This window comes from Hordeum vulgare, chromosome 5H, assembly GCF_904849725.1.
Source record: "Hordeum vulgare subsp. vulgare chromosome 5H, MorexV3_pseudomolecules_assembly, whole genome shotgun sequence".
Taxonomy (NCBI): domain Eukaryota; kingdom Viridiplantae; phylum Streptophyta; class Magnoliopsida; order Poales; family Poaceae; genus Hordeum; species Hordeum vulgare.
The window spans coordinates 293377417-293400340 of NC_058522.1; the positions used below are offsets into that span (position 1 = coordinate 293377417).

The window sequence follows — 22924 nt, forward strand, 5'->3', positions numbered from 1 at the left end:
TGCAGCGGAGATTCCTGCAGCCACGTCGAGTCGTCGACGATGAAGCTGAGTGAACCGAACAAAATTTCTTTGCCGAGGGTCATCATGATGGCTGGAAAAACTCCACATGCGCCGAAAATCTCTAGACGCGCAGCCCCACGGTGGGCGCCAATTGTCGAGGGAATGATCCTGACAATAGTACTAGGGGTATGAATGAAGGCAAATCCTAGCTACAACACATGTGTCTCACTTGGATTTAGCGAGTTCCGACCCCTCTCGGAGAGGTAAAGACCCTATGTCTCGTGCCCAAAGGCCTTGTGTTTTCTCTAGGGGTGTCTGCTTACAATGGGTGTTGAACCCTTGCCATGGAGCTCGGTGGTGGCTTATATAGAGTTCGCCAGGACCCCGTCGTGCTCCATTACAAGGGCATTCAGTGCGAGTAACTACATGAGTTACTACAAACTACAACCATAAATATGGATGTCACAGGTAACGTTAGTCTTGACTGTACTTCATGTATGGTGTTAAGTCACTCGACCGTTATAGCTCCCATGTCGTCCACACCTCTTTTTTGACTGAGTGTTGGTGGATGACTGACTCGCGGGAGGACGTCCGAGTGACTCTCGTGATACGAGTGGATCCGAGGTATGCTTGTGAATGCATCTGTAGTCCTGAGACAATGATGGTCATATGGGATCCTAGGTGGGCTCGAGATGTCAGGTCCATGACCCTACCACTAGTAGGTGACCCCATTAGGTGGGTCCCACGTGTTAGAGCAAGTATAATAGTGGGTTATAGCCCACTTACATGATAGTTTTGCCTATGTGGAGGAGATATACATAAAAAATAGTAGGAGCGGGCTCTCATGCTACTTCGAATGCATCCGTGCTAAGATAAGGTGCTAAGCACATTAAAGGACTTACCAACTAAAGCACCCAATGCATAGGTGCTTAACTTATTGCTGCTAAGCATCCTTCATTTAATGATTTAGCAACTAAAGTTTTTCGTGCATTGGCGAGTTTATTTCATTTAAGTGTTTTTTCGTAGGTTCACGCGCTTGACACTGTTTCTTCTTGGGGTTACCATACTCATTTCTCTCCTCTTAATTACCTTGACACATCAGTTTTTTGCCTACATGGCAGTCTTAGCACCTGTACAAGATGAAGCATTGGGAGAGGCCTCATGCAAGAGCCTAGATATATGTGTATTCCTAGACAAATGCAATAAATATGAAGAAAGCGATAAAGAGAGGATGAAAAAAGTAGTTCTCTTATGGCCAACCTTATAGCTAACTTTATTGTATGAGTGATTATAAATAATGACTATATGTGACATGATAACATCATATGGCAAGGAGTTGACTCTACTATTATAGCAAGTACAATAGTAGGCTATAAGCCCGCTTACATGAAAATTTTGCTATGTGGAGGATAGAGACATGAAAAAGTAAGGGGAATGTGCTCTTATGCACGAGACTAGCTATATGCATATTCCTAGACATATGTAATAAATGTAAAGAAAGAGATAGATATAATATGAAAAAGTATTAATATTATAGCCCATCTTATAGTAAACCTTGTTGTATGTTGTTATATGAGTAAATGTATATGTTGACAATAGATGATATGGCAACATCTTATTGCGAGAAGTTCGATATATTATTAATCATGCTCTTAGGAGAGTGAAAGATGATGTGTCACTATCTAGTCAGTAAGCAACAATGTCGAAAAGGGTCAAAGCAAGGCAAAGCCGGTGGGAGGGTTGATTTCTGAACCGTACGAAAAGTTAAGGCCCTGTTTGGATTGTCGTTTTGCTACTAAATACCTTGGTAAGGAAAATACGAGCGTCCGCCCGTCGTTTCGCTTTCCGTGTGGAAATAGTTTTTTTCATGCAGTGTGAAAATAACTATGGATCTGTAACTTACATCGGTAAATTTAATAAACATGTATTTAATAAGATGGAAAACCGACGAACGAAGCGCGACCTAAGAATGTAGAACGACCGATAAAGTTGAGGGGTAAATCTTAAACCGAGTGGTTAGAGCATCTCTAGCCGTTTGGATCCTAATGTACCCCGGCGATAGCGTTTTTGGCGTTGCACCGCCGCTATTTTCGCCCTGGGGGCGAGCGAGTTTCGAGTCGCGCCCCTAGGTTTGGTCCCCGAGGCGCATAGGATTTCTCCTCTCTCCTGGCAGCGCTGCTCTTGACGTTGATGATGCATTGCTCGATCAAAGCCTACAGCTGTTGGGCAGCGGGCGCCGCGTCCCTCGCCGCACTGGCTTTTTTGGTGCCATCTGGGCACCCTTCTACCGTCGCCGGGGCACGTGCGTCCGAGTTGTATGCCTCCTTGGCCTTGTCGAGAGCGAGCTGAACTTCCCTCCACTTATCGCACGAGTCGATCCTGGAGAACACGTGAAGGAACCTGAACTCTTGGTCCTTGTTGTCGGCCCGGTACATGGCGAACATCCGAATCATTTGCACAAAAAACGTGGACAAAACATGTCGTCAAAGCACACGGCGACACGATGAAGTAGGACCGGCGAACTTTGGCCATACCTGACCCTCGACGTTCGCGCCGCTTTCTGGGCGAGCAGCGACCTCCTCGACGATGCCATGCCACTTGTTGGCCTTCTCGCCGCGGTCCATGTGGATGGTGGCAAAGTCTGGGTCGACCAGCTTGCTTTCGTCGAACGTCGTTTTGATTCTCCCCTAGTAAGTGTTAGTGTTCTCATTCATGCCGGTGATCGGGTTGATGCTGACAGTGTTCCACGCTTCGACAAGGCACTCATCTTCCTTGGACGCCCACTTGACGCGGGGTTCAGCTCACTTGGCGTTAGCCGCCGCTTTCTCTTCCTTCCATTCTTCTGCGGCACTGGCTCCGGTTCCACCTCCGCCGCCTCTTCCTACCCCTCCTCCTCCTCGGTGTCGTCGAGCTCGTCGTCAATGTCACCGTGGTGTCCATTGTTTCATCCTGCACGCCGAACTTTGGGTGTGATGCGGCGGCGACAGAGCCGCTTGTGATGATACCGTCCATGTCGGCATCGGGCGTAATTAAACTGCAGCGACAAACTGGGCGCGAATGAAAGGACACCACGACGTAGAGACAACGCAGGTGAGGCTGCCGACGAGTATGCCGCCGACGAGTAGCTGTACTGGGTATTGAGGCCGGCGCTGAACACGGGCGAGGGAGTACGCGGGTCGTGGCCGAAACCGATGTGGGAGGAACGTTGCGACGCGCCATGCGAGAAGGTGGTGTTGGGGTTGAAGTCGCCATGCACGTTGTCGTCGGAGTAGCCAAGCGAGGGCACGTACCCCGAGGGCGGCATCGTCATCGAGAGGGTGGCCGACGAAACGCCCTGGAGGCTCCTCCATGCGGCCTGCGGGTTGCAGCCGGACGAATTCATCATCCCCGCGCGGGACAACTCTTCCTGATCGATCGCCGCTGTCGCCCTCGTTGCCTCCGTCGCGTCCCTGATCTTCTTGGCGTCGAGCCTCCTCCTCCAGCCTGTTGTGACCGCCTCCTGGTGTTGGACGTCCTCCCTTCACTCGGCGTCCGAAACGCCCGCCGGCATAGGCATCGACTTCGGCTGGCTGGAATCGGCAGGGGTGGCGAGGCGAGGGAAGGTGTAGTTCTTTTTTGACGGCATGGCGACCGGATGGCGGGAGTGGGGAGAAGAATGGCGGGAGGGGCGCGGAAATGGAGGGAGAGGGAGGAGGAAGGGGGAGAAAACGACGGGAATAGCTCGGCTGCGACCGACACAGCGGGTCCGCTTGGCTTTTCAGTTCGCCCGACGCTCCCAGACGCCCCCGAGGAGCTGGGTTCGGTTCAGGTTCGCCGGTTATTTTTTGAGGTCAAATCGGTGCTAAACGAGTAGTTAAGGCGCGACTCGACCGATTTTGCATCGCTCGCGCTAAAAAAGGTATGGGGGGGGGGGGGGGGGGAGGGGGCTCTTAGTGTAGGGTTGTGATGTGGACTTTTCTCTTGAGAAAAGAGAAAAGTTGCAAGATGGACTTGGACTTCCCACTCTCCTCCGCCTCCGACGACGATGCCGGCGACACACCCACACCACCCGGCCGCGCCATCTGCCACGCCGGCTGCGGCCGCCCGTCCCGCGTCTGCCTCTGCCCGCACATGCCCCACACCCCGCTCCACACATCCACCACCGTCGTCGTCCTCCACCACCCCCACGCCCTCCACCGCAACCCGCTCTCCACCCTCCCCCTCCTCGCCCGCTGCCTCGCCAACCTCCACCTCCTCCCCGGACGCCGCCTCCGCCCCTCCTCCACCCAACTCATCCCCCCTCCCTCCCCGAATCCCGTCCTCCTCCTCTTCCCCTCACCCGCCGCCTCCGACCTCACCTCCTGGTGCCGCTCCACGCCTCCCTCCGTCCGCTCCAACCCCATCCTCCTCCTCCTCGATGGCACCTGGAAGCAGGCCAAGGAGATGCACGCCGCCAGCCTCCCGTTCATCTCCTCGTTCGCCATCCCCGTCTCCCTGCCCGTAGATAGCGGCGTGGACGGGGACAGCATGTTCGAGTCGGAGCTCGTGGTGAAGAAGGAGCCGCATAAGGGGTGCCTGAGCACGATGGAGGCAGTCGCAAGGGCGCTGCGGCTGCTTGAGCCGGAGGGAAGCGGTGCGCAGATCGAGGAGCCGATGATCAGGGTTCTCAGGGCGATGGTGGCCTTCCAGTCCGATCATCTGCAGCACCGTACCATGAAGCCGAGAGTGAAGCTGAGGAAGAAGAAAGATATCAAGAGGGAGCAGGAGATGAAGAGGAATGCCTGATTGTTGTGACTGAATTTCTGCAGATTTGCGTTCCCTCTATTGTTGTTGCGTCACCCCAGAGGCCATCACTGTCAGTCATCAAGGTTTGATCTCCTTTTTTCTAGCACAGAGCTGGTAGTTTACTTACTTAGCTTAGCACTTATGGTTGTTTTGACCAGTGACTAGATGTAACAAAATTGAAGTGAGTTCTGTTATTTCATTTTGAAGGTTTTGGCACAGAACTTTGCTGCAACAGCATACACGTGGGACTTTTTAAAGATGGTATAAGAATATGCCAACATGTGTATGCTAGATTGGAGAATAATCCTTTTGTGTGTCCCCCCTAATCGAGCAAGTTTCAATTGTTTCTTAGTTGAAATTTCCTATGTCCAGTGAATAGAACACCATAAAATTTTCATTGTACTGTTCCCGAAAAAGTATCATTCCACTGAGTAAACTACACAGATTGGTGATACTAGCACACTGCACGATCAATATTGGTACTGTTGCTATGAGAAACTAATGCTACCTAAAGAACATTTGCTTATCAAACTGACTGAGACCACGCTTGACAATAAAAGCACAATGGTGTGCCCTGTTCAGCAATTGAGAAACTGTGCTAGACGCCTCCATTTATGTTCACTCGGGTGCCCATGCCATTTCTGCCTCAGAAAGCATTGTTGACCGTAAAATCTGAATAAGTAGATTAACCCTCATGAGTGCACATAAACACCTTTCTTCCTGAGCTTAGTGTTCTTTTATGCAATGTCACAAATCAGTGCTCCCTCCATTCCAAATTATTTGTCATGGTTTTAATTCTAGTTTTAGTTCAAATTTGAACTAAAACCAGGACAAGTATTTTGGAACGGAGGGAGTACATATCATCAAACCCCATGAGTTTGCTCTCATTCAGCTTGCATTAGTATCCATGCTCTATCTCTAGTTCTTATACTCGCCTTAAAGGCTTAAATTTTTTTTTTCAGATAGCGAACCACTCATGCCAAGTGGTTTAAAGGCTTAAATTGTCACTGCTTGGACTATCTTGGTGTAGTTTTTCTGAAGACCTTAATGCTCATGGAGACAGACATGAACTAGAACTCAATAAGGATGATATTTAAGGGTCCACCATGAAAAGGTATCATCTGCCCAAAGGAACTTCTGTAGACCAATGATAACTTAAAAACTTTTTACACTCTAGAATGCAAGTTCTCCAAGGGGCTTTGAGCGTCAGCATCTGCGGGTCCTCCAAGGGGCTTAGAACTCAACAAGGATGATATTTAAGGGTCCACCATGAAAAGGTATCATCTACCCAAAGGAACTTCTGTAGAGTGTAGACCAATGATAACTTAAAAACCTTTTACACTCTAGAATGCAAGTTCTCCAAGGGGCTTTGAGCGTCAGCATCTGCGGTTTCTACTGGGTAGAGCTGGGTTTTGAAAAGAAAAATCTTTCTAAACACACCAGTTATCTCCATGGGGCTGTGGCTCTGTCCTTTATCCAGACTGCACGCTCTCTCTGATTTCATGGATTGCATCCCTGCATCGTCCGGCATTGGCCCTAGCCCCCATGATGTACTCCTGGGAAGTTTTGCTCCTTAGACCGCATTAAGAAATACTCCCTCCGTCCCAAAATTCTTGTCTTAGATTTGTCTAGATATGAATGTATCTAGTCACGTTTTAGTATTTAGATACATCCATTTATATACAAAGTTAAGACAAGAATTTTGGGACGGAGGGAGTATAAGAATGAGCCTGCCATCTGTGGGCGGGTGCTAGAAGTGAATTATGAGAGTTGTACCAAGTCAGCGACAATTAATATGGACTACTCCCTCTGTAAACAGAGGGAGTACATGCTAAGCACTTTATATCTCATGCGATGCCTCACTTTTTGAGCTTTTCCGCTTAAGTCAATTTTGCTCTTAAAAGAATATGCATCATGGATCTTATGTGCCTATTTAGAGTTAGCATGTGCATGTGTGTTGTGCAATGTTAAAAGTGACTTTGTTATAGATAAATAATAATTGCATTTTACAAAATAAAATAAAAATTATCCAAGTTGGAGAATTTGATCAGCAACAGTAACACACGTTGGTTTCCTGGGCATCTTGTGCGATGAAACTAGGAAATGTTATTGCAGTCTGGAGGGGAAATCTGGAGACATGTGTGCTACGGGTCAAATGTTTTATTTTTGCAGTGAAGGCCTAAAAGCTGTCAAAAGTCCATTCTTTGCTGCTAGATTGATTTGGTATTTTTGTACTGCTGGAGTCTTAGGGCCTGTACACTGTAGACACCACCCTTTCTTTAGATGTTAGCCTGCTAGATTGCAGTATGATTCACATTGTATCCTCCGACCGACCCTCATTGACCTGTAGAACTTAAGATGAGATGAGCTGCTACCCCATCTTTGACACTGTCAGTGTCAAAAAGCGTCTTATATTAAGTTATAGAGGTAGTAGTAGAGTAGAGTAGAGGGTGTCACGACTCGATCGTTGGATGGATCGAGGATGCACAAATCAGCTCAGTATTTGGATAGATTTCGGATAATTTGGGAGAACTGGGGTGAGGATCAGAGAAGGAGGCGAGGACCGGAAGAACATGAGATGGGATTCAGAACATTCATTCCTTGGCAGCCATCCTCTGTGCTCTCCCGATTGCCTATGTAGTCTGTGCCGTGTGGGAACTAACCTCCAATGAACTGCCCCTCTCGTAGCCCAGGCCCAGCTACTAAGTATAGGGTGACAGCCCATGGGTGGGGTGTTACACTCTTCCTCCCTTGAAATTCGGCTTGCCCTCAAGCTGATGATGAACATTTTTGAATCGGGAATGCCGCCACACTTGTCTAGCCGAAGAGCCAAGCCACCTGGATCAATATGGTAGTAGTATGTGCTTGGGGATGATCGCACCGCTAATCACAAGCTGATGAAAGAAATTGCAATCTTCTTCATAAGTGTGCTTGGTAGTGTTTAGTCCTCCCAACTCAATGCCAGTTCTCTGAATATTTTCTATTGCACTTGAGTATTTGGGTCCATGAAGAGTCCTTCAAAGGACCATTGTCAACCATCTTAGAAAGCACCAGAGGGTTATCACCCTTGTACTCTTCAGCAAACTGTTCCAACCATTTGTACTGTTGTGGTTTTAAAGCAAAGGAGTCAATGCAAAACAGAGCATCCGTTGGGTCGTCAGAATCCAACAACAAAAGAAACTTGCATGTGTCTAAAGCTCAACGGTGACAACTACCTATCTCATGACTAAAAAGTAGAATTACTGGATCCCGCGTTCTTGGTGTCGTGTTCGGATTGATGCTTACCATTTTATACAGCTTCATGCTCACCAGTTCCAAGTTTACACCATGTAAATAACACCCAACAGCTACTCTATGAAACTCGAGGACATCCACCATCAATTGCTTTTCAGTCTTGTTCAAGAGATTGCTGGAGCCAGCCTTCCTCCTCCAGACAAACCCATGAAGCAGATTAGACATCCAAAAGCCATCATGCTGTAGTTTGTCCATTACACCTACACTGCTTTCACTCGTTCATGTATCCGGCCATGGTTTCAGCTCAATCAGTGGCAGAATAGAATCACTCCCTGACAGCAACAACACAGTGCATGTTTGTGGCGGGGGCCATGATGGTCGGCCAACTCCCCTGGCACAGAGCTCCACTCGCGGAGGTGGCAGCCATGGTTGGGATGCGACCACCTTCAGCGACAGTGAACACAGTAACACTGCACACCAACTCTTCTTGCACCACCTTTTTGTTGAACCGGCCATAACCCCTTTCCATTACTTTCATAATGGAAACATAAAGTTTTCCAAACCAGAAATAAGGAGGCGGGAAAGGGGAGAGCGAGTTCAACGCATCGCTGGGAAACCCATCACAGGAACTCGCCTACGAGACGCCTGCTGTGTGGACGAAAACCCGACGACACCTACATCTCACATAAACTACTTAGTTAACAGTACGAAGCACCAGCTCCACAGATGAGCATCCAACACACACACACGCAGGGGCAGGGAACTAGCCTATACAAAGCCAGGGTGAACCACCAAAACAACATGCAGGGGATGGCAGTCCAGTAGCAAAATATCATGAAGGAGGCAGCACAATCTCCCTTTGAGGCGCCGGCGAGTCATCTATAGCAACAACACAGATCCGCATCATGTTGGTGGTGTTATCCTTCAACATTTGCGCACCTTTAATTTCTCCATTGCCTCCCGATCTTCACCTTTCAGGAGCCCTTCCCACTTTCCCAGTAGTTAATAAAGACACAAGCTTTTACAACAAAAAAGAGTCCCTCTGGGTTCAACTGATATGGACTACCTATTACCAAGAAAAAGTCCCCCATGCAGAAGAGACGTGCGGATCTTTCTGGTGGAGAGATGTGATGAGCCTGAGCAACACTTACCGAGGGATCACAACTGTAACCATTGGAGACGGAACCTCTACCCTCTTCTGGAAAGACATGTGGAAAGATCACATTTTTTAGGACTCATTTCCCAGGGCCTTCTCGTTCACAAAACTAGCGGACGCTTCTGTTGCTGACTTCCTATCGATTACTGAACTGTCCGAAGGCTTCCATCTCCCCCTTGCTGTCCAAGCTAGAGAAGAACCGAGGTGTCTACAATCACTGACCTCCAACACTATTCCAAACGACTCTATGAATGATGTGTGGACCTGCGTTTGGGGACCAACATACACCTCGGCCAAGTACTATAATTTCTACTTCAGAAATGTGATCGCAAACCCGGCTTTTGTTTGGATCTGGAAGTCCAAATGCATAATGAAGATCAAGGCCTTCGTGTGGTTGCTACTTGCGGACAGAATCAACACAAAGAATATGCTAATGAGGAGACACTACAAAACTGAGGATGGTGTGAACTGTATCTTGTGTACCCAAAATACAGAGGAAACCGTGGAGCACCTCTTCTTCCTGTGCCTCTTCAGCTAGAGATGTTGGAATGCCTTAGGAATCAACTGGAACCCCGCTGGAGACAGGCTGAGTATGTTACATGAAGGGAAGAGCAGATGGACTTCCATGTTCTTCATGCTCTCTGCTTGGAGCATTTGGAAGGAACGCAACCGCATGCTATTTCAGAAGATACCTCACACTTATGCCTCATGGCGGGAGAGATTCAAAACCGGCTTTGCCCTACTAGTCCATAGGACAAAACCGTCCCTCTCTGGATTTATCACCACCCTTGTAGAAAACTTGTTGTAACTCACTTATCTCCTCGCTCACAAGTGTCTCTCTAGGCTAGGTCCTACTCCCAATTGAGGACCACCTCAGGACCGAACGAATGACCGAAAAAAGGGGATAGGCGATTGTCGAGGCATTCAGGCGATCGCTACCGCCGCTGTCCATCTCCCTCGATCGGATGCAGATTCAAGACCGGGTGGGCGTTTCTGGGTGCTGGCGGAGAACGAAGACGAGGAGGACGATGATGAGATCGCCGTCGGAGGTTCGTCGCTGCAGATTGCATCTCCCACCCCATCTGACCTTATCTGTGAGGCATTTCAGGTTGGTTACTCGGAGGAGGAGGTAGCCGGCTTGGTGGATGCAGTGATACCGACGGATGATCCGACAAGGCTTGGACTTAATCGCGACGACAAGGTCGAGATGGCCAGACGTGTGGTGCATCGCAGAACGGCGGCGAAGGCGTTCCGACCATGGCAGGGGCCACTGCCCAAGGTACTGCTACCTCTGCTAACGTTATCTGATTCCCTCGATACTTCTTCGTGGCAGAAGGTTCGGAATAAGAAAAGTCGGCGACGTCCGGTGGCCGTGCCGGGGACGGAGGCAGTACCGGCAAGCTCGTTCGTCGAGATCCGATCAGCTCATTTGAACTCTCTGTTGGACCTGGTTAGGCCAGATCAAATTGCGCTAGTGGTGGGCTCTGACGAGACTGGGTATTTGGCCCAGACTAGAGTCCAAGCCGGTGTCATTCCAATCAAGACGCGCTGATCACGATACGTGAGTCTGTTTCCTTCCCGGTTGCTGCGTTGGTGGCTACGTCTAGGGTTCTCACGTAGGAATCGTCCTAGGTTCCCGTGTGTTCGTGCGGGCAGAGCGGCCAGGGTTCTTCCGCCTCCATTGCCGGCGAAACCATCCATGGATGGGTGTGGTAACCAGCTGCCACCACCCAAACAAGCAGCCCCGGCGCGGTCTGGGGCGGGCAGAGGTGCCGCTCAAGGGGCCACGATCGGCGGGCAGACGGGACCTCGAGGTAGGGGCGACTATGGCGGAGGTGGGCGTGGTGACTTTGGCGGCGGCGGGTGTTGGGGATATTACCTGTGGTATGACCCGCCTTGATGGCCGGATCAGGAAGAGGGCGACTCATACATACATGGTTAGCATAATCCTTAGCACGGGCCTGAGGTGTATAGGAGGATCTTTGTCGGTTAGCCGCCAAGGCCCTGAAGCCAGATGGCGGTTCAGGAATGATGTAAAAGATAAGCCGTCAAGGAAGTTTCCTAGCTTGGAGGATACGGCGATTTAGAGTTAAGGAAGGCCACGATTTGTAACGTGGCCAGGACTTTGTAAACCTGAGGGTCTTGACCTGTATATAAATGCGAGTCTCTAGGGTACATAGGTTAGGTTAGAAATCATCGAGAGCTAGGTCAGGCGAGTTACGCCCTCCTTGTAATCGAATCCACCATCAATATACGCAAAGCAGGACGTAGGCTTTTACCTCCACATGAGGGGCCGAACCTGGGTAAATCTGAGTCTCGCTTCCGCTCACCCCTTTGAGTCGCCACCAAGGTGCGGTGGCTCCTTCACTAAGTCCTTTCACGAGGACATCTGCCGTGACAAAACCCCGACAGTTGGCGCCCACCGTGGGGCCTACACATGGTGGAGTTGAGTTCTCAAAGGGAGCCCTTCTAGGGTTAGGAAGCTACGCGGTCGGCATCATGACGAAGAGCCGCCGTGGAAAATACTTCATCGACTCGCAGTGGGGACCTGAGGCCGATTCAATCGAATCTGGATACAGGGCCCCCTTCGGCAAGATCCACGTCTTCATCGGCAAGATTGGAGCACCCGTGCCTGAGCCGGACACCGTCACCAACATCATCGAGCTGGCTCGGTACGTCCGTCCCGCCAAACAACAGGTCAGGACACGTCGCGTTTTCGTTGGTTTTACGCAGGGAATCGACCTACCGATGAGCCGGTGATCCAGGAGATCACTCCCGTCAATTCGGACGACGAATCGTCCATGGGCGATACAGATTCAATATACACTCTCCGCGAAGGACAACTTGGGGGGTTGCCGGAGGCAGTAATCCCTGAGGAAGTCATGGGTCCACACCGTCAAGTCGCCATCTACATGGCGGGGGCAGCACCGCCTCAGCCAAACCCGGCGGGTAACAACGAAGCCAGCGGATCGGGGAAGGCTCTGGCCCAATCCATGGCGGATCTGGCAGTAGAAACATCCAAACTCATGGCGATTCCTGTGACAACGGAAAACCAAGAAACTGTCAACGCCGAGCTAGCAAAATTAAGGGAAGACATGGCCAAAATCCAGCGCCACATAGAGGAAGAAGCCGCCACGATGGCGAGACAGCGGACCCAGATTACTGCAGAGACAGAGCGACTGAATACTGAGGGATGGCGGCTTGAGCGACAACAACGTGCTTTTGATGCGATCCACCAGAGGAGGCATCGCGGCCGCCTGTCGGCTGATTTATATCCAACCCGGCTCTTCGACAGCCCACATACACCGGGGATGGAACCCAATCGGCCATGGCAGGCCGCCCCAGGAGGCGAGCCGGCTCGACCACCACCTCAGCCCATGGAGACTCATGCACCCCGTTTTCAGACACCACATGGTCACTTCTCGAATCCCGTCGACAACATGCTAGCAGCGACCCGCCACCTTGAATCCCTCCCCATTCACGGAAACTCTCCGGCCGAAGTGGAGGCAAGGAACGCTATCGAGATGTTAAAAACAACGGTAGTGCCACAGGCGTAGTATTCATATAGCCGCGAAGTGCTACATTCCACGCCCTAGGCGAGTCACACCAGGAGTCGCCATGATGACCCGCCAGCAGTGACCAGTGAGCAGCGACGTCTGCTACAGACCAACCCGCCTCATGGAAACGGCGGCCGCGACGGGTCAGGGTTATCCGGCTTATACCTTGCCGTCTCCCGCGCCGGCCGAAACCGGTGGTAGGCATGTCGGGGTGCCTTGCCTGGCACCCGCCATTCGCAACGAGCGTATGCCAAAGGATTTCAAAAGCCCACGAAAGGTACCCAATTATACGCCTGACCTAGAGCGAGGCGCATGGATTGAGAGCTACGAGCTTGCGATGGATATGCTCGATGTGAGCGAGGCGGCCTGCGCTAAGTACTTCACCATGATGCTCGAAGGAACAGCGCGCACATGGTTGAAGAGCCTGCCACCCAACTCCGTCAACACCTGGGCCGAGTTAAAAGAACGCTTCGTTAAAAACTTCAGAGGAACCTGCAAACGACCAATGACCATCGTCGACCTACAACATTGTGTCCAGCGCTCGGACGAGTCGGCTGTCACGCCCAAGATGCGACCCTATCCTCAATTTGGCACGAGGGCCTCGTCAGGGATAGAAGCGCATCTCGTCGTGTCGCAAGAATGGATATCGTTACAAGTACATGTACTGAAAAGATGAGATATATGAAGGGTTGGCTTACACTCGCCACAAGCTACATCAGAGTCACATCAGCACATTACATAATCATCAAGAGTAAGAGCAGGGTCCGACTACGGACGAAAACAAACGACAAAAGAAGAACGACGTCCATCCTTGCTATCCCAGGCTGCCGGCCTGGAACCCATCCTAGATCGAAGAAGAAGAAGAAGAAGAAGCAACTCCAAATGAACAGTCAACGCGCTCGCGTCACGTAACCTTTACCTGTACCTGCAACTGGTGTTGTAGTAATCTGTGAGCCACAGGGGACTCAGCAATCTCATCTCCAAAGGTATCAAGACTAGCAAAGCTTAATGGGTGAGATATGGTTAAGTGGTGAGGTTGCAGCAGCGGCTAAGCACATATATGGTGGCTAACTTACGAGTACCAGAAATAAGAGGGGGAAGATCTACGCATAACAGACGAGAACTACTGATGATCAAATGAGTGATCCTGAACACCTACCTACGTCAGACATAACCCCACCGTGTCCTCGATCGGAGAAGGAACTCACGAAAGAGACCGTCACGGTTACGCACACAGTTGACATGTTTTAATTAAGTTAACTTCAAGTTGTCTAGAACCAGTGTTAAACAAAGTTTTCACGTTGCCACATAACCGCGGGCACGGCTTTTCGAAAAGATTTACCCTGCAGGGGTGCTCCAACTAGTCCATCACAAATTACCACAAGCCGCATAGAAATCCTCAATCACGAAGCTCGCGATCTCGTCGGATTCCCTAGTGGAAAACCTCAACTCTGAGATTACGCAAAGCATCACCGGAATCCCGATGCACAAGATATCTCGTCAAAGGTAAAACTAATCCAGCAAGGCCGCCCGACGTGTCGACGATCCCGATAGGAGTCGCATACCTCGTTCTCAGGACACGACGGATAAGCACAGCGTACGGTGGCCTGATAGAAATCTCCCGAGTTGCCCCGGGTTGGCCCCGCAAACGGCTCTAGTTTGGACCAACACTCATGAGGAGCACTGGCTCGGGGGTTGATTAAATTACCTCGGGTTAATTACTCCCTATGCAGTTTATTAGTGATTAGGCAAATGTAGTACCAAAGTTGGGCCTTGCCAGACCAGCTTTAATCTAAAACGAATTATCAAGGGGGTCCCCATAACAACCCCGATCGTGTTAGGAGCGTTCGTTTATGGAACATAACACCGGTAGCCGAAACTATGGGGGCAAAGGTGGAACAAAACACCAGGCTAGAAAGGCCGAGCCTTCCACCTTTTACCAAGTATATAGGTGCATTAAAATAAATAGCATTAATAGGGTGATATGACAAGGAACCCATGTTTTCACATGGAAGCAAAAGCACCTGCAGCTAGCAACGCTATCAACAGGGTAAGCAAACAGTAACATAGCCAATCAGTGGTTTGCTAGGGTGAACAGGTTGATGGTAATCATGGCATTGTTGAGAGGCTGATATTTAACAGGTGGTAGGCAACGAGACATGAACGGTAGCAACGAAATAACTAGCATGGCAATGATAGTAATGGTATCTGGGGGAAATAATCATCTTGCCTGAGATCCCGCTTGGAAGAAGAACAACTCGGTGAAGTCGGCGAACTGATGTAGTCGAATGGTCCTCACATTCCGACACGCTTGCGGAACTCTATCGAGACGGAGGAAACCGGAAACAAACATCAACACAAGTACTCACCACCACAAGCAAGACATGATGCAACCCTAATATGATGCATGAACAGGTCATCGATGCACGGGATGGCACGGCAAAACACCTCACACATACACTACACATTAAATGAAGCTCGATATGCAACGGGTTGCATATCGACGAAACTCCACGTTTAAATATTTAATTAACTCCCGTTAATTATCACGTTATTAAATGTTGTTAACATGGCAAGGGGTGAGCGATGAACCTACATGACAACCTAGTCGACAGCACGTTGGACTTTGAACGGAGCTACGACACAAGAACAAGCAACACAAAATAAATATGCCATGGATGCATTATGCATGCGAGTTCAACACATCACGACTAGGAGGGAAATAAGCATGGTGTCGTCATGGCGAGCGAGAGGGAACCATGGCGGCAAATCGGAAACGATGCCACGGCAACGTTCCTATCCCGATACTCAACGAGATATCGGTGACAACGAATAGGGAGCGCGTGCGGGAACGGTACATAAAGGTGGGGTGACCCCGTATCTCGGGTTCCCATATGTCGAGGGCTCGACGAAAAGGAGGACGACGTGCATGGCAAATAAACGGTGCAAACAAACGGTGCATAAATACGGTGCATACATGCATTCGACTTGTACAACACACACATCCATACAACACTAGCACACGGTACGCGACATGTCCCATCGGTATACCTTCGACGCGTGCGAATCGGAGGGGTTCGGTCGAAGCGGACGTCGTGGTTGTCGTGGAAGTAGTCGTACACGCACCGGTAGTTGTAGTAGTGGTACACGGTCTCGTCAACGGTAGTCGTACTCTAGGCGTCGGTAGACGGTCTTCGGCGTCGGTAGTCGTTCACGAATCCGAATATGTTCGGGGTCGTCGGGGCGTCGTGGTACTCGGCGATCTTGTCGGTTCCACAGCGGAGGGGGACGGCGCACGCGGCGACGCATGCGGCACCACAGCAAAAGCATCGGCGCTGGTAGACAACGGCAAGCAGCACGGCAACCAAGCCGCAACCTACGGCAACTAGTTAAGCAGCTAGCAACCACAGGCAAGCGGCACAGCAGAGCAAAACGGCAGTTTAGCACAGCAACTAGCACTAGCAAGCAGCAACCTACCACTAGCAGCAATGCAAACTAGCAGCAGCAAAGCAAGCTACAACAGCAAACGCACGGCAGCAGCGCAAGCACGGCAACAACAGCATGCCATCAGCAGCAATGCAGCGCACAGGCAACAACTACGGCACAACACCAGCAACACAAACGGCAGCAGCAACAACTACTACAGCACCTGGGCATCTTTTAAACTGCAACAGCAAGCAACAAGCAGCAAGAGCACAGCGGCTCGGCCAGACAGCGGCATAACAGGCTAACAACATCGGCACAGCGGCGGCAGGCTACACCACACGACAGCAACAGCAAGCCCACGACAGCAACACTGGACAGCAACAGCAAACTGCAGCAGCGGGAGTGGCGCAGCAGTACGAAACAGCAACTACACCAACAGGGACAGCAACAGCCGCCGGCAAAATGGCGCCGGCGGGACCTCGGGCCGGCCGGGAGATGGAGGCGGCTCCACGGGGCGGCACTGGTCCGCAGGCGAGGGCGGCGACCACCGGAGGCCAGAGGCGGCGGCGCACGGGGACGGACGAGGTCGGCCATGGCAGAGAGCATGGAGGCGACCCGGGCCGAGGGAGGCGAGCTTGGCGCTAGCACAGCTCCGGCAGCGGATCTGCGGCAGCTCGGGGCCGGCGAGCTCCTTCGCGGGGAGGCCGCGGCGGCGGGCACGGCAGGGCGGCACGTGGGTCGTGCACCGGCGGCCTGGAGGTGGGCGGCGGCAGCAGCGGGCCTCGGGCACAGGGGGCGGTGCGCTCGGGACGAGGAGGAGGCGGCATGAGGGGCTTGGCGACGAGACGGCGCGGCGGACCGAGGGGGCGGCGAGGCGGTCGGCGGTGCGGCGAGGCCGAGGGTTGGCGGCGCGGGGCTGAGGGCGGTCTGGTGGCGGGGCGAGCCGGCGGGGCGCACGGGAACAAAGGCGAGGCGGCGGCCACGCGACGCGGGAGGAGGAAGCGCGGCACGACGCGGGAGGAGGAGGCGGCGGCGGCAGGGGGGCGCTGGGGCGATGACGCGCGCATGCGGGAGGAGGAGCAGAGAGAGCGAGGGGAGGAGGGAGATGGGATCGGGCACGGCTGCGCTAGGGCACGGGAGGGAGGCTGGACCTTGGCCTGGGGTCCTCCTCTCTCTATTTTTGATTTTTTTTAACTTTAAAAACAGGAAAAAAAATCTCACACAAAGAAAAACTTCTAACAAAAAAATAAAACAAAATGCATTTCCTCCTTTGAAAATTATACCCCAACTTTAAAGATAGTTTGGGCATTTTTTTAAACAATAAAATGAAACCCCTGTTACGAATTAAAATAAAACCCTACTTAAAAGAATTCAAGAAAAATCAAAACCCTTTTTTTTTAAAAGAATTAAAATCACAACCCTTTTAAAAAGAATTAAAATAAAGCTCTTTTAACAAGAAGATAAAAATAACCCCTTTTCGAAAGAATTAATTAAAACCTCTTTATTCAAAGAATAAGTAAAAGCCTTTTAAAAGAGAAAATAAAATGGGAGGGTTTTTTAAAAATGAAACAACCGGAGAGTAAAATTAAAACCTAAGGGTTGCCCCTACGTTTAATAAAAGGACTTTTAAAAAGAAGACGAATATTTTGGAAGAGGGGTAAAGTTAGAAATCTTTAGAAAAACCACAAAACAACTTAGGAGGGGAGAGGAGGGGAGAAGGTTTAGGTCGGCGGTGCAACGGGGTTTAGCGGTGGCTCTCACGCTCCCTCTCTCATCGCGCCAACAAATGACGCCACTCCCGAAACACTACACCCAACAACACGAAGCAACAAGCAACACCGATAAAACACAGATGACATGATGCCATGCATGATGCAATGATGCAACTACATGACGATGCAACGAATAAAAACTAAACACACAACGAAAACGGAATAAAGGGGGGAATCTTCTGGAACGTCGGTCTCGGGCTGTCACAACTCTCCTACACTACAAGAAGATCTCGCCCCGAGATCTAAGAATGAAAGGGGGAGAGGAAGAGAAAAGTAAAAGGTAAAACTTAGTCGCTTCTTTGACAAACGAGTGAAACCAACGATCCTTGAAGGTTGCATAGAGATGAGGAATGATATGAGAAAGAAGCCAGAATTCACGGAAAATTTCGGCAGCACTTCGGTAGGAAAATGGGACAAAAAATTCGAAAAGGTAGAAGAAATAGACAATATTCATAACAAACAACTAAATAGAGCAAGGGGAGACCATGATCTTGCTAGAACAACAAGATAGACCCAAAAGAGCAATATCACAATGCCTCCGGAACAAGAGAATATGAACTAGCTCATACAGAAGAAGAGAATGAAGAACGGAATGACAACAATTATCACAATAGAATTGAAGAGCCTCCGGTCATAGAATAGACTTAGTAGTTGAAAAACCAACAACGAAGAAGATAGTAGTGAGCTTATGGAAATCATCTCAACAAATATGAGGTGACCACCAACCACTAAAAGAAACAAGGACGTATTGGGAGCAACAAGATAAGAACAATTCTTACACCAAAAGGATGCATTGAGAACTTGGATTAATGACAAGCACCATGATAGCACAATCCATAGGGAAGCTTAAGGTGAAGTCCAAACCAAGATAGCTCAATGAAGAAATCATGGGTTGAAATGACTCATGATCATAGAATTGGTGGGTTTAATTATCTCATTCTTGAAAGGAAAACTCTTCGAGGCTCCTACACTAACAAGAAGGCTATAATGCCACCTCAAGGATAAAGGAAGAACAAATGCACTTGGGAATGCAAGAGAACGAATACTTGAGGTACTCCAGCAAGAATCTTCAAGAACACTTGAGAATGGATTGAAACCTTGATGAACCACCAAGAAGGACCTCCGTATACAAAAGAATGATGCAAAGATATCAAGGTAGAAATGAATAAGATTAAAGGCCTTGCAATGATATAGATGAAGCTTTACAGAGAGATACTGATAGACTTGGGACTTCGGACAAGAAAGATGAGCACTTGAGAAAACAATTGATATCAAGAGCCACTCCGGAAGAAGAATTGAAATCTCTTGGAAGAAGGAAGAACAATAAGAATTATGTTATGCTCATCCTTCATCAAGTATAATTGATGACAAGCAACGGATCTAGCATACAACTTATTCCTCTAAATATGAATTTAGAAGAGGCAGAGAGATAAGCACCACTTGAAGCCAAAATGAAAGAAGCACGGGTAAGAATTCCAATTGAATGGGAATACCAAGAAAGCATGGATAAACATGAGAATGAAGAGATCTTGATCCACCTGAGAGAGAAATTTAAACAAGACACCAGAATAATTGAGAGACGAACGAAGAGACAACAATTGAGAAGATTTGAGGATGAAAGCTGAAAGCTGAGAACGAAGAAGTCTTCCGAAATGATGGCCTTCGGAGGAACGAGAAATAAAAACAACTCAGAACTGCACCGAGTAGCACGAAAGGAATTACTCATTATTGGAAATAACGAGAGGGTAACACGAAGCTGAGCTGACAATCTTCACGAGAACGGGGCAAGATTTACGAGGAACACTCCTTCGAATAGCATGCTGAGAATGATCGAGAACAACACCAAGAATTACTGAGACCTCCGGAATAATGAAGAATGCAAGGTTGAGCCAAATATGAGAATTAACTCCAATTGATCTTGAAGAATGAATATGACTGGCGAAATCACACATACGTCATAGTAGAAAAGAATTAAAGACCTCCGAAAAAGATTAAGGAGCCAGGTAAGATCCTGGGAAAGAACCTGTGGGTTATGGGCCCACTCAAAGAAATCACCGTAGAAAGATTATTAGAAAGATTGATATTGCACCGGTATGAAGAGAACGAGATGAGGTTGAGCACCTCGAAATAAATAAAGAATTGGGAACAAGAATTCTGAGATAACTTCAACGCTCCGGATAGAATAGAGAGAAACGACAACAAGAAGATAGACTAATAAAAATTTCCAACCAAGGAAAGAATTACAAGGATGAAAAGGATATGATGAACACGAACAACTGGATTAAATTCCCCGGAAAAGATGACAAGATTGAACAAATATGACACGAAGCTCCTGAGAATCTTCACGATGAATCACCGGTTACGAAAGAAAGAAGAGATAGCGGAAGCATCACTGAAATGAAATGCAGTTGGATGAAATCCAATCACTGAAGAAAAGGGCGGGGAGGGCGGGGAAAAACAAAGACAACTTGGGACAGATGAGAGAACTCCGGAAAGAATTGAGAGAATGATCTGCAACAATTAGGGAGGATTGAATCCACTTGGAGAGAAACACACTGGTTGAATGGAATTGATACGAAGACTCCGGTTGACAAGAATTGATAAGACAACTGATTGAACAAACGAATTAGCGCTCACATAAAAATATGAGAACACAAATTAGTAAGGATCTGAAAACACCACTTGACATCGAAGCAACTGAATTACCATATCCAACAAAACAAAGGATGAGGCTTATGAAACAAGCCAGAACAAACTCGTGAGAAAGATTTCCGTTCGATATTTTCGTGGACAGGATCGCACGGTCACGATTTACAGTAGTTACCAAGTGCAAGGCAGTGCACCCGACATACGAAGCGTCCCCGAGTCGTAGCAAGCTACAAGGACTCTTTAAGACACAACGTCTACCGCTGTAAGTCGACCGTGAACAAACGAATCCACTAGATGTCGAACCCCAACCTAACATCATGCATTTGTTGGAAGATTGTCCTATAAGCAACTACTTGAATTCCCACCTATGAATTCCCGAAATATCTGGTCATGCAATCTGGTACACGGATACAAGGAGTAATATCACACAACTCCTATACTAAACCGTCACTTGTATCACATCCGTCAACACACGACCAGAATATCAGACCTTCATCTACTACAGACCCTCGTGATCACAACGATACAAAGTATGGCAGTACTCCCGAACAATCTGCACCAGTACTGGGGACATCGGGGTTATCTCGCCACTACTAGTATTGAAGCAATTACGAACGTCCTTCGTTCTGAGATACTAAGAAATCTGAATGATAACGATGTGCTCAAGAATCCCCTGGAGCGCAACTCCCCGGAAGAAGATCAAGTCAGACAGGAGGCACCAAGACAGAACTCCGTCACATCGGCATCATATAGATCCCAAGAATATCCGCGTGATCCTAAAAAAAATTTGAGTGAGAAGAGGAGTAGAATAAATTATTACGTCAAGATTCCTCACCAGAGCATAGAAGAGGAGAAAAAAGAATCCTACTCTCCGATATATAACTAGACTCAAATAGTTTTTCACTAGACTCGACTCAGCCAAGTTCGATCAATCAAGGGGGCTCCTAGGTCGGTCCTTACTCTGATACCAACTTGTCACGCCCAAGATGCGACCCTATCCTCAATTTGGCACGAGGGCCTCGTCAGGGATAGAAGCGCATCTCGTCGTGTCGCAAGAATGGATATCGTTACAAGTACATGTACTGAAAAGATGAGATATATGAAGGGTTGGCTTACACTCGCCACAAGCTACATCAGAGTCACATCAGCACATTACATAATCATCAAGAGTAAGAGCAGGGTCCGACTACGGACGAAAACAAACGACAAAAGAAGAACGACGTCCATCCTTGCTATCCCAGGCTGCCGGCCTGGAACCCATCCTAGATCGAAGAAGAAGAAGAAGAAGAAGCAACTCCAAATGAACAGTCAACGCGCTCGCGTCACGTAACCTTTACCTGTACCTGCAACTGGTGTTGTAGTAATCTGTGAGCCACAGGGGACTCAGCAATCTCATCTCCAAAGGTATCAAGACTAGCAAAGCTTAATGGGTGAGATATGGTTAAGTGGTGAGGTTGCAGCAGCGGCTAAGCACATATATGGTGGCTAACTTACGAGTACCAGAAATAAGAGGGGGAAGATCTACGCATAACAGACGAGAACTACTGATGATCAAATGAGTGATCCTGAACACCTACCTACGTCAGACATAACCCGACGTCCATCCTTGCTATCGAGATGTTGTCCTGAGCACCCGTGCCTGAGCCGGACACCGTCACCAACATCATCGAGCTGGCTCGGTACGTCCGTCCCGCCAAACAACAGGTCAGGACACGTCGCGTTTTCGTTGGTTTTACGCAGGGAATCGACCTACCGATGAGCCGGTGATCCAGGAGATCACTCCCGTCAATTCGGACGACGAATCGTCCATGGGCGATACAGATTCAATATACACTCTCCGCGAAGGACAACTTGGGGGGTTGCCGGAGGCAGTAATCCCTGAGGAAGTCATGGGTCCACACCGTCAAGTCGCCATCTACATGGCGGGGGCAGCACCGCCTCAGCCAAACCCGGCGGGTAACAACGAAGCCAGCGGATCGGGGAAGGCTCTGGCCCAATCCATGGCGGATCTGGCAGTAGAAACATCCAAACTCATGGCGATTCCTGTGACAACGGAAAACCAAGAAACTGTCAACGCCGAGCTAGCAAAATTGAGGGAAGACATGGCCAAAATCCAGCGCCACATAGAGGAAGAAGCCGCCACGATGGCGAGACAGCGGACCCAGATTACTGCAGAGACAGAGCGACTGAATACTGAGGGATGGCGGCTTGAGCGACAACAACGTGCTTTTGATGCGATCCACCAGAGGAGGCATCGCGGCCACCTGTCGGCTGATTTATATCCAACCCGGCTCTTCGACAGCCCACATACACCGGGGATGGAACCCAATCGGCCATGGCAGGCCGCCCCAGGAGGCGAGCCGGCT

At 49.4% G+C, this 22924-nt stretch overlaps 1 protein-coding gene across 5 annotated transcripts in view; it reads left to right on the top strand.

Moving 5' to 3' along the window:
- Positions 1-3953: 3953 nt before the first annotated feature.
- Positions 3954-22924, top strand: part of LOC123397888 (tRNA-uridine aminocarboxypropyltransferase 2) — a 48496-nt gene continuing 29525 nt past the window's right edge. The window contains exons 1-3 of one of the 5 annotated variants that reach the window (XM_045092408.1): positions 3954-4847; positions 5727-5878; positions 5942-6607. In XM_045092408.1, the coding sequence (XP_044948343.1) occupies positions 3985-4764 (780 nt within the window). In that variant the 5' untranslated portion in view covers positions 3954-3984 and the 3' untranslated portion in view covers positions 4765-4847; positions 5727-5878; positions 5942-6607. Of the gene's footprint in view, positions 4848-4971; positions 5091-5726; positions 6608-22924 lie in introns of those variants that run through there. The other 4 variants (XM_045092407.1, XM_045092409.1, XM_045092406.1 and 1 more) reach the window with 4 other exon arrangements.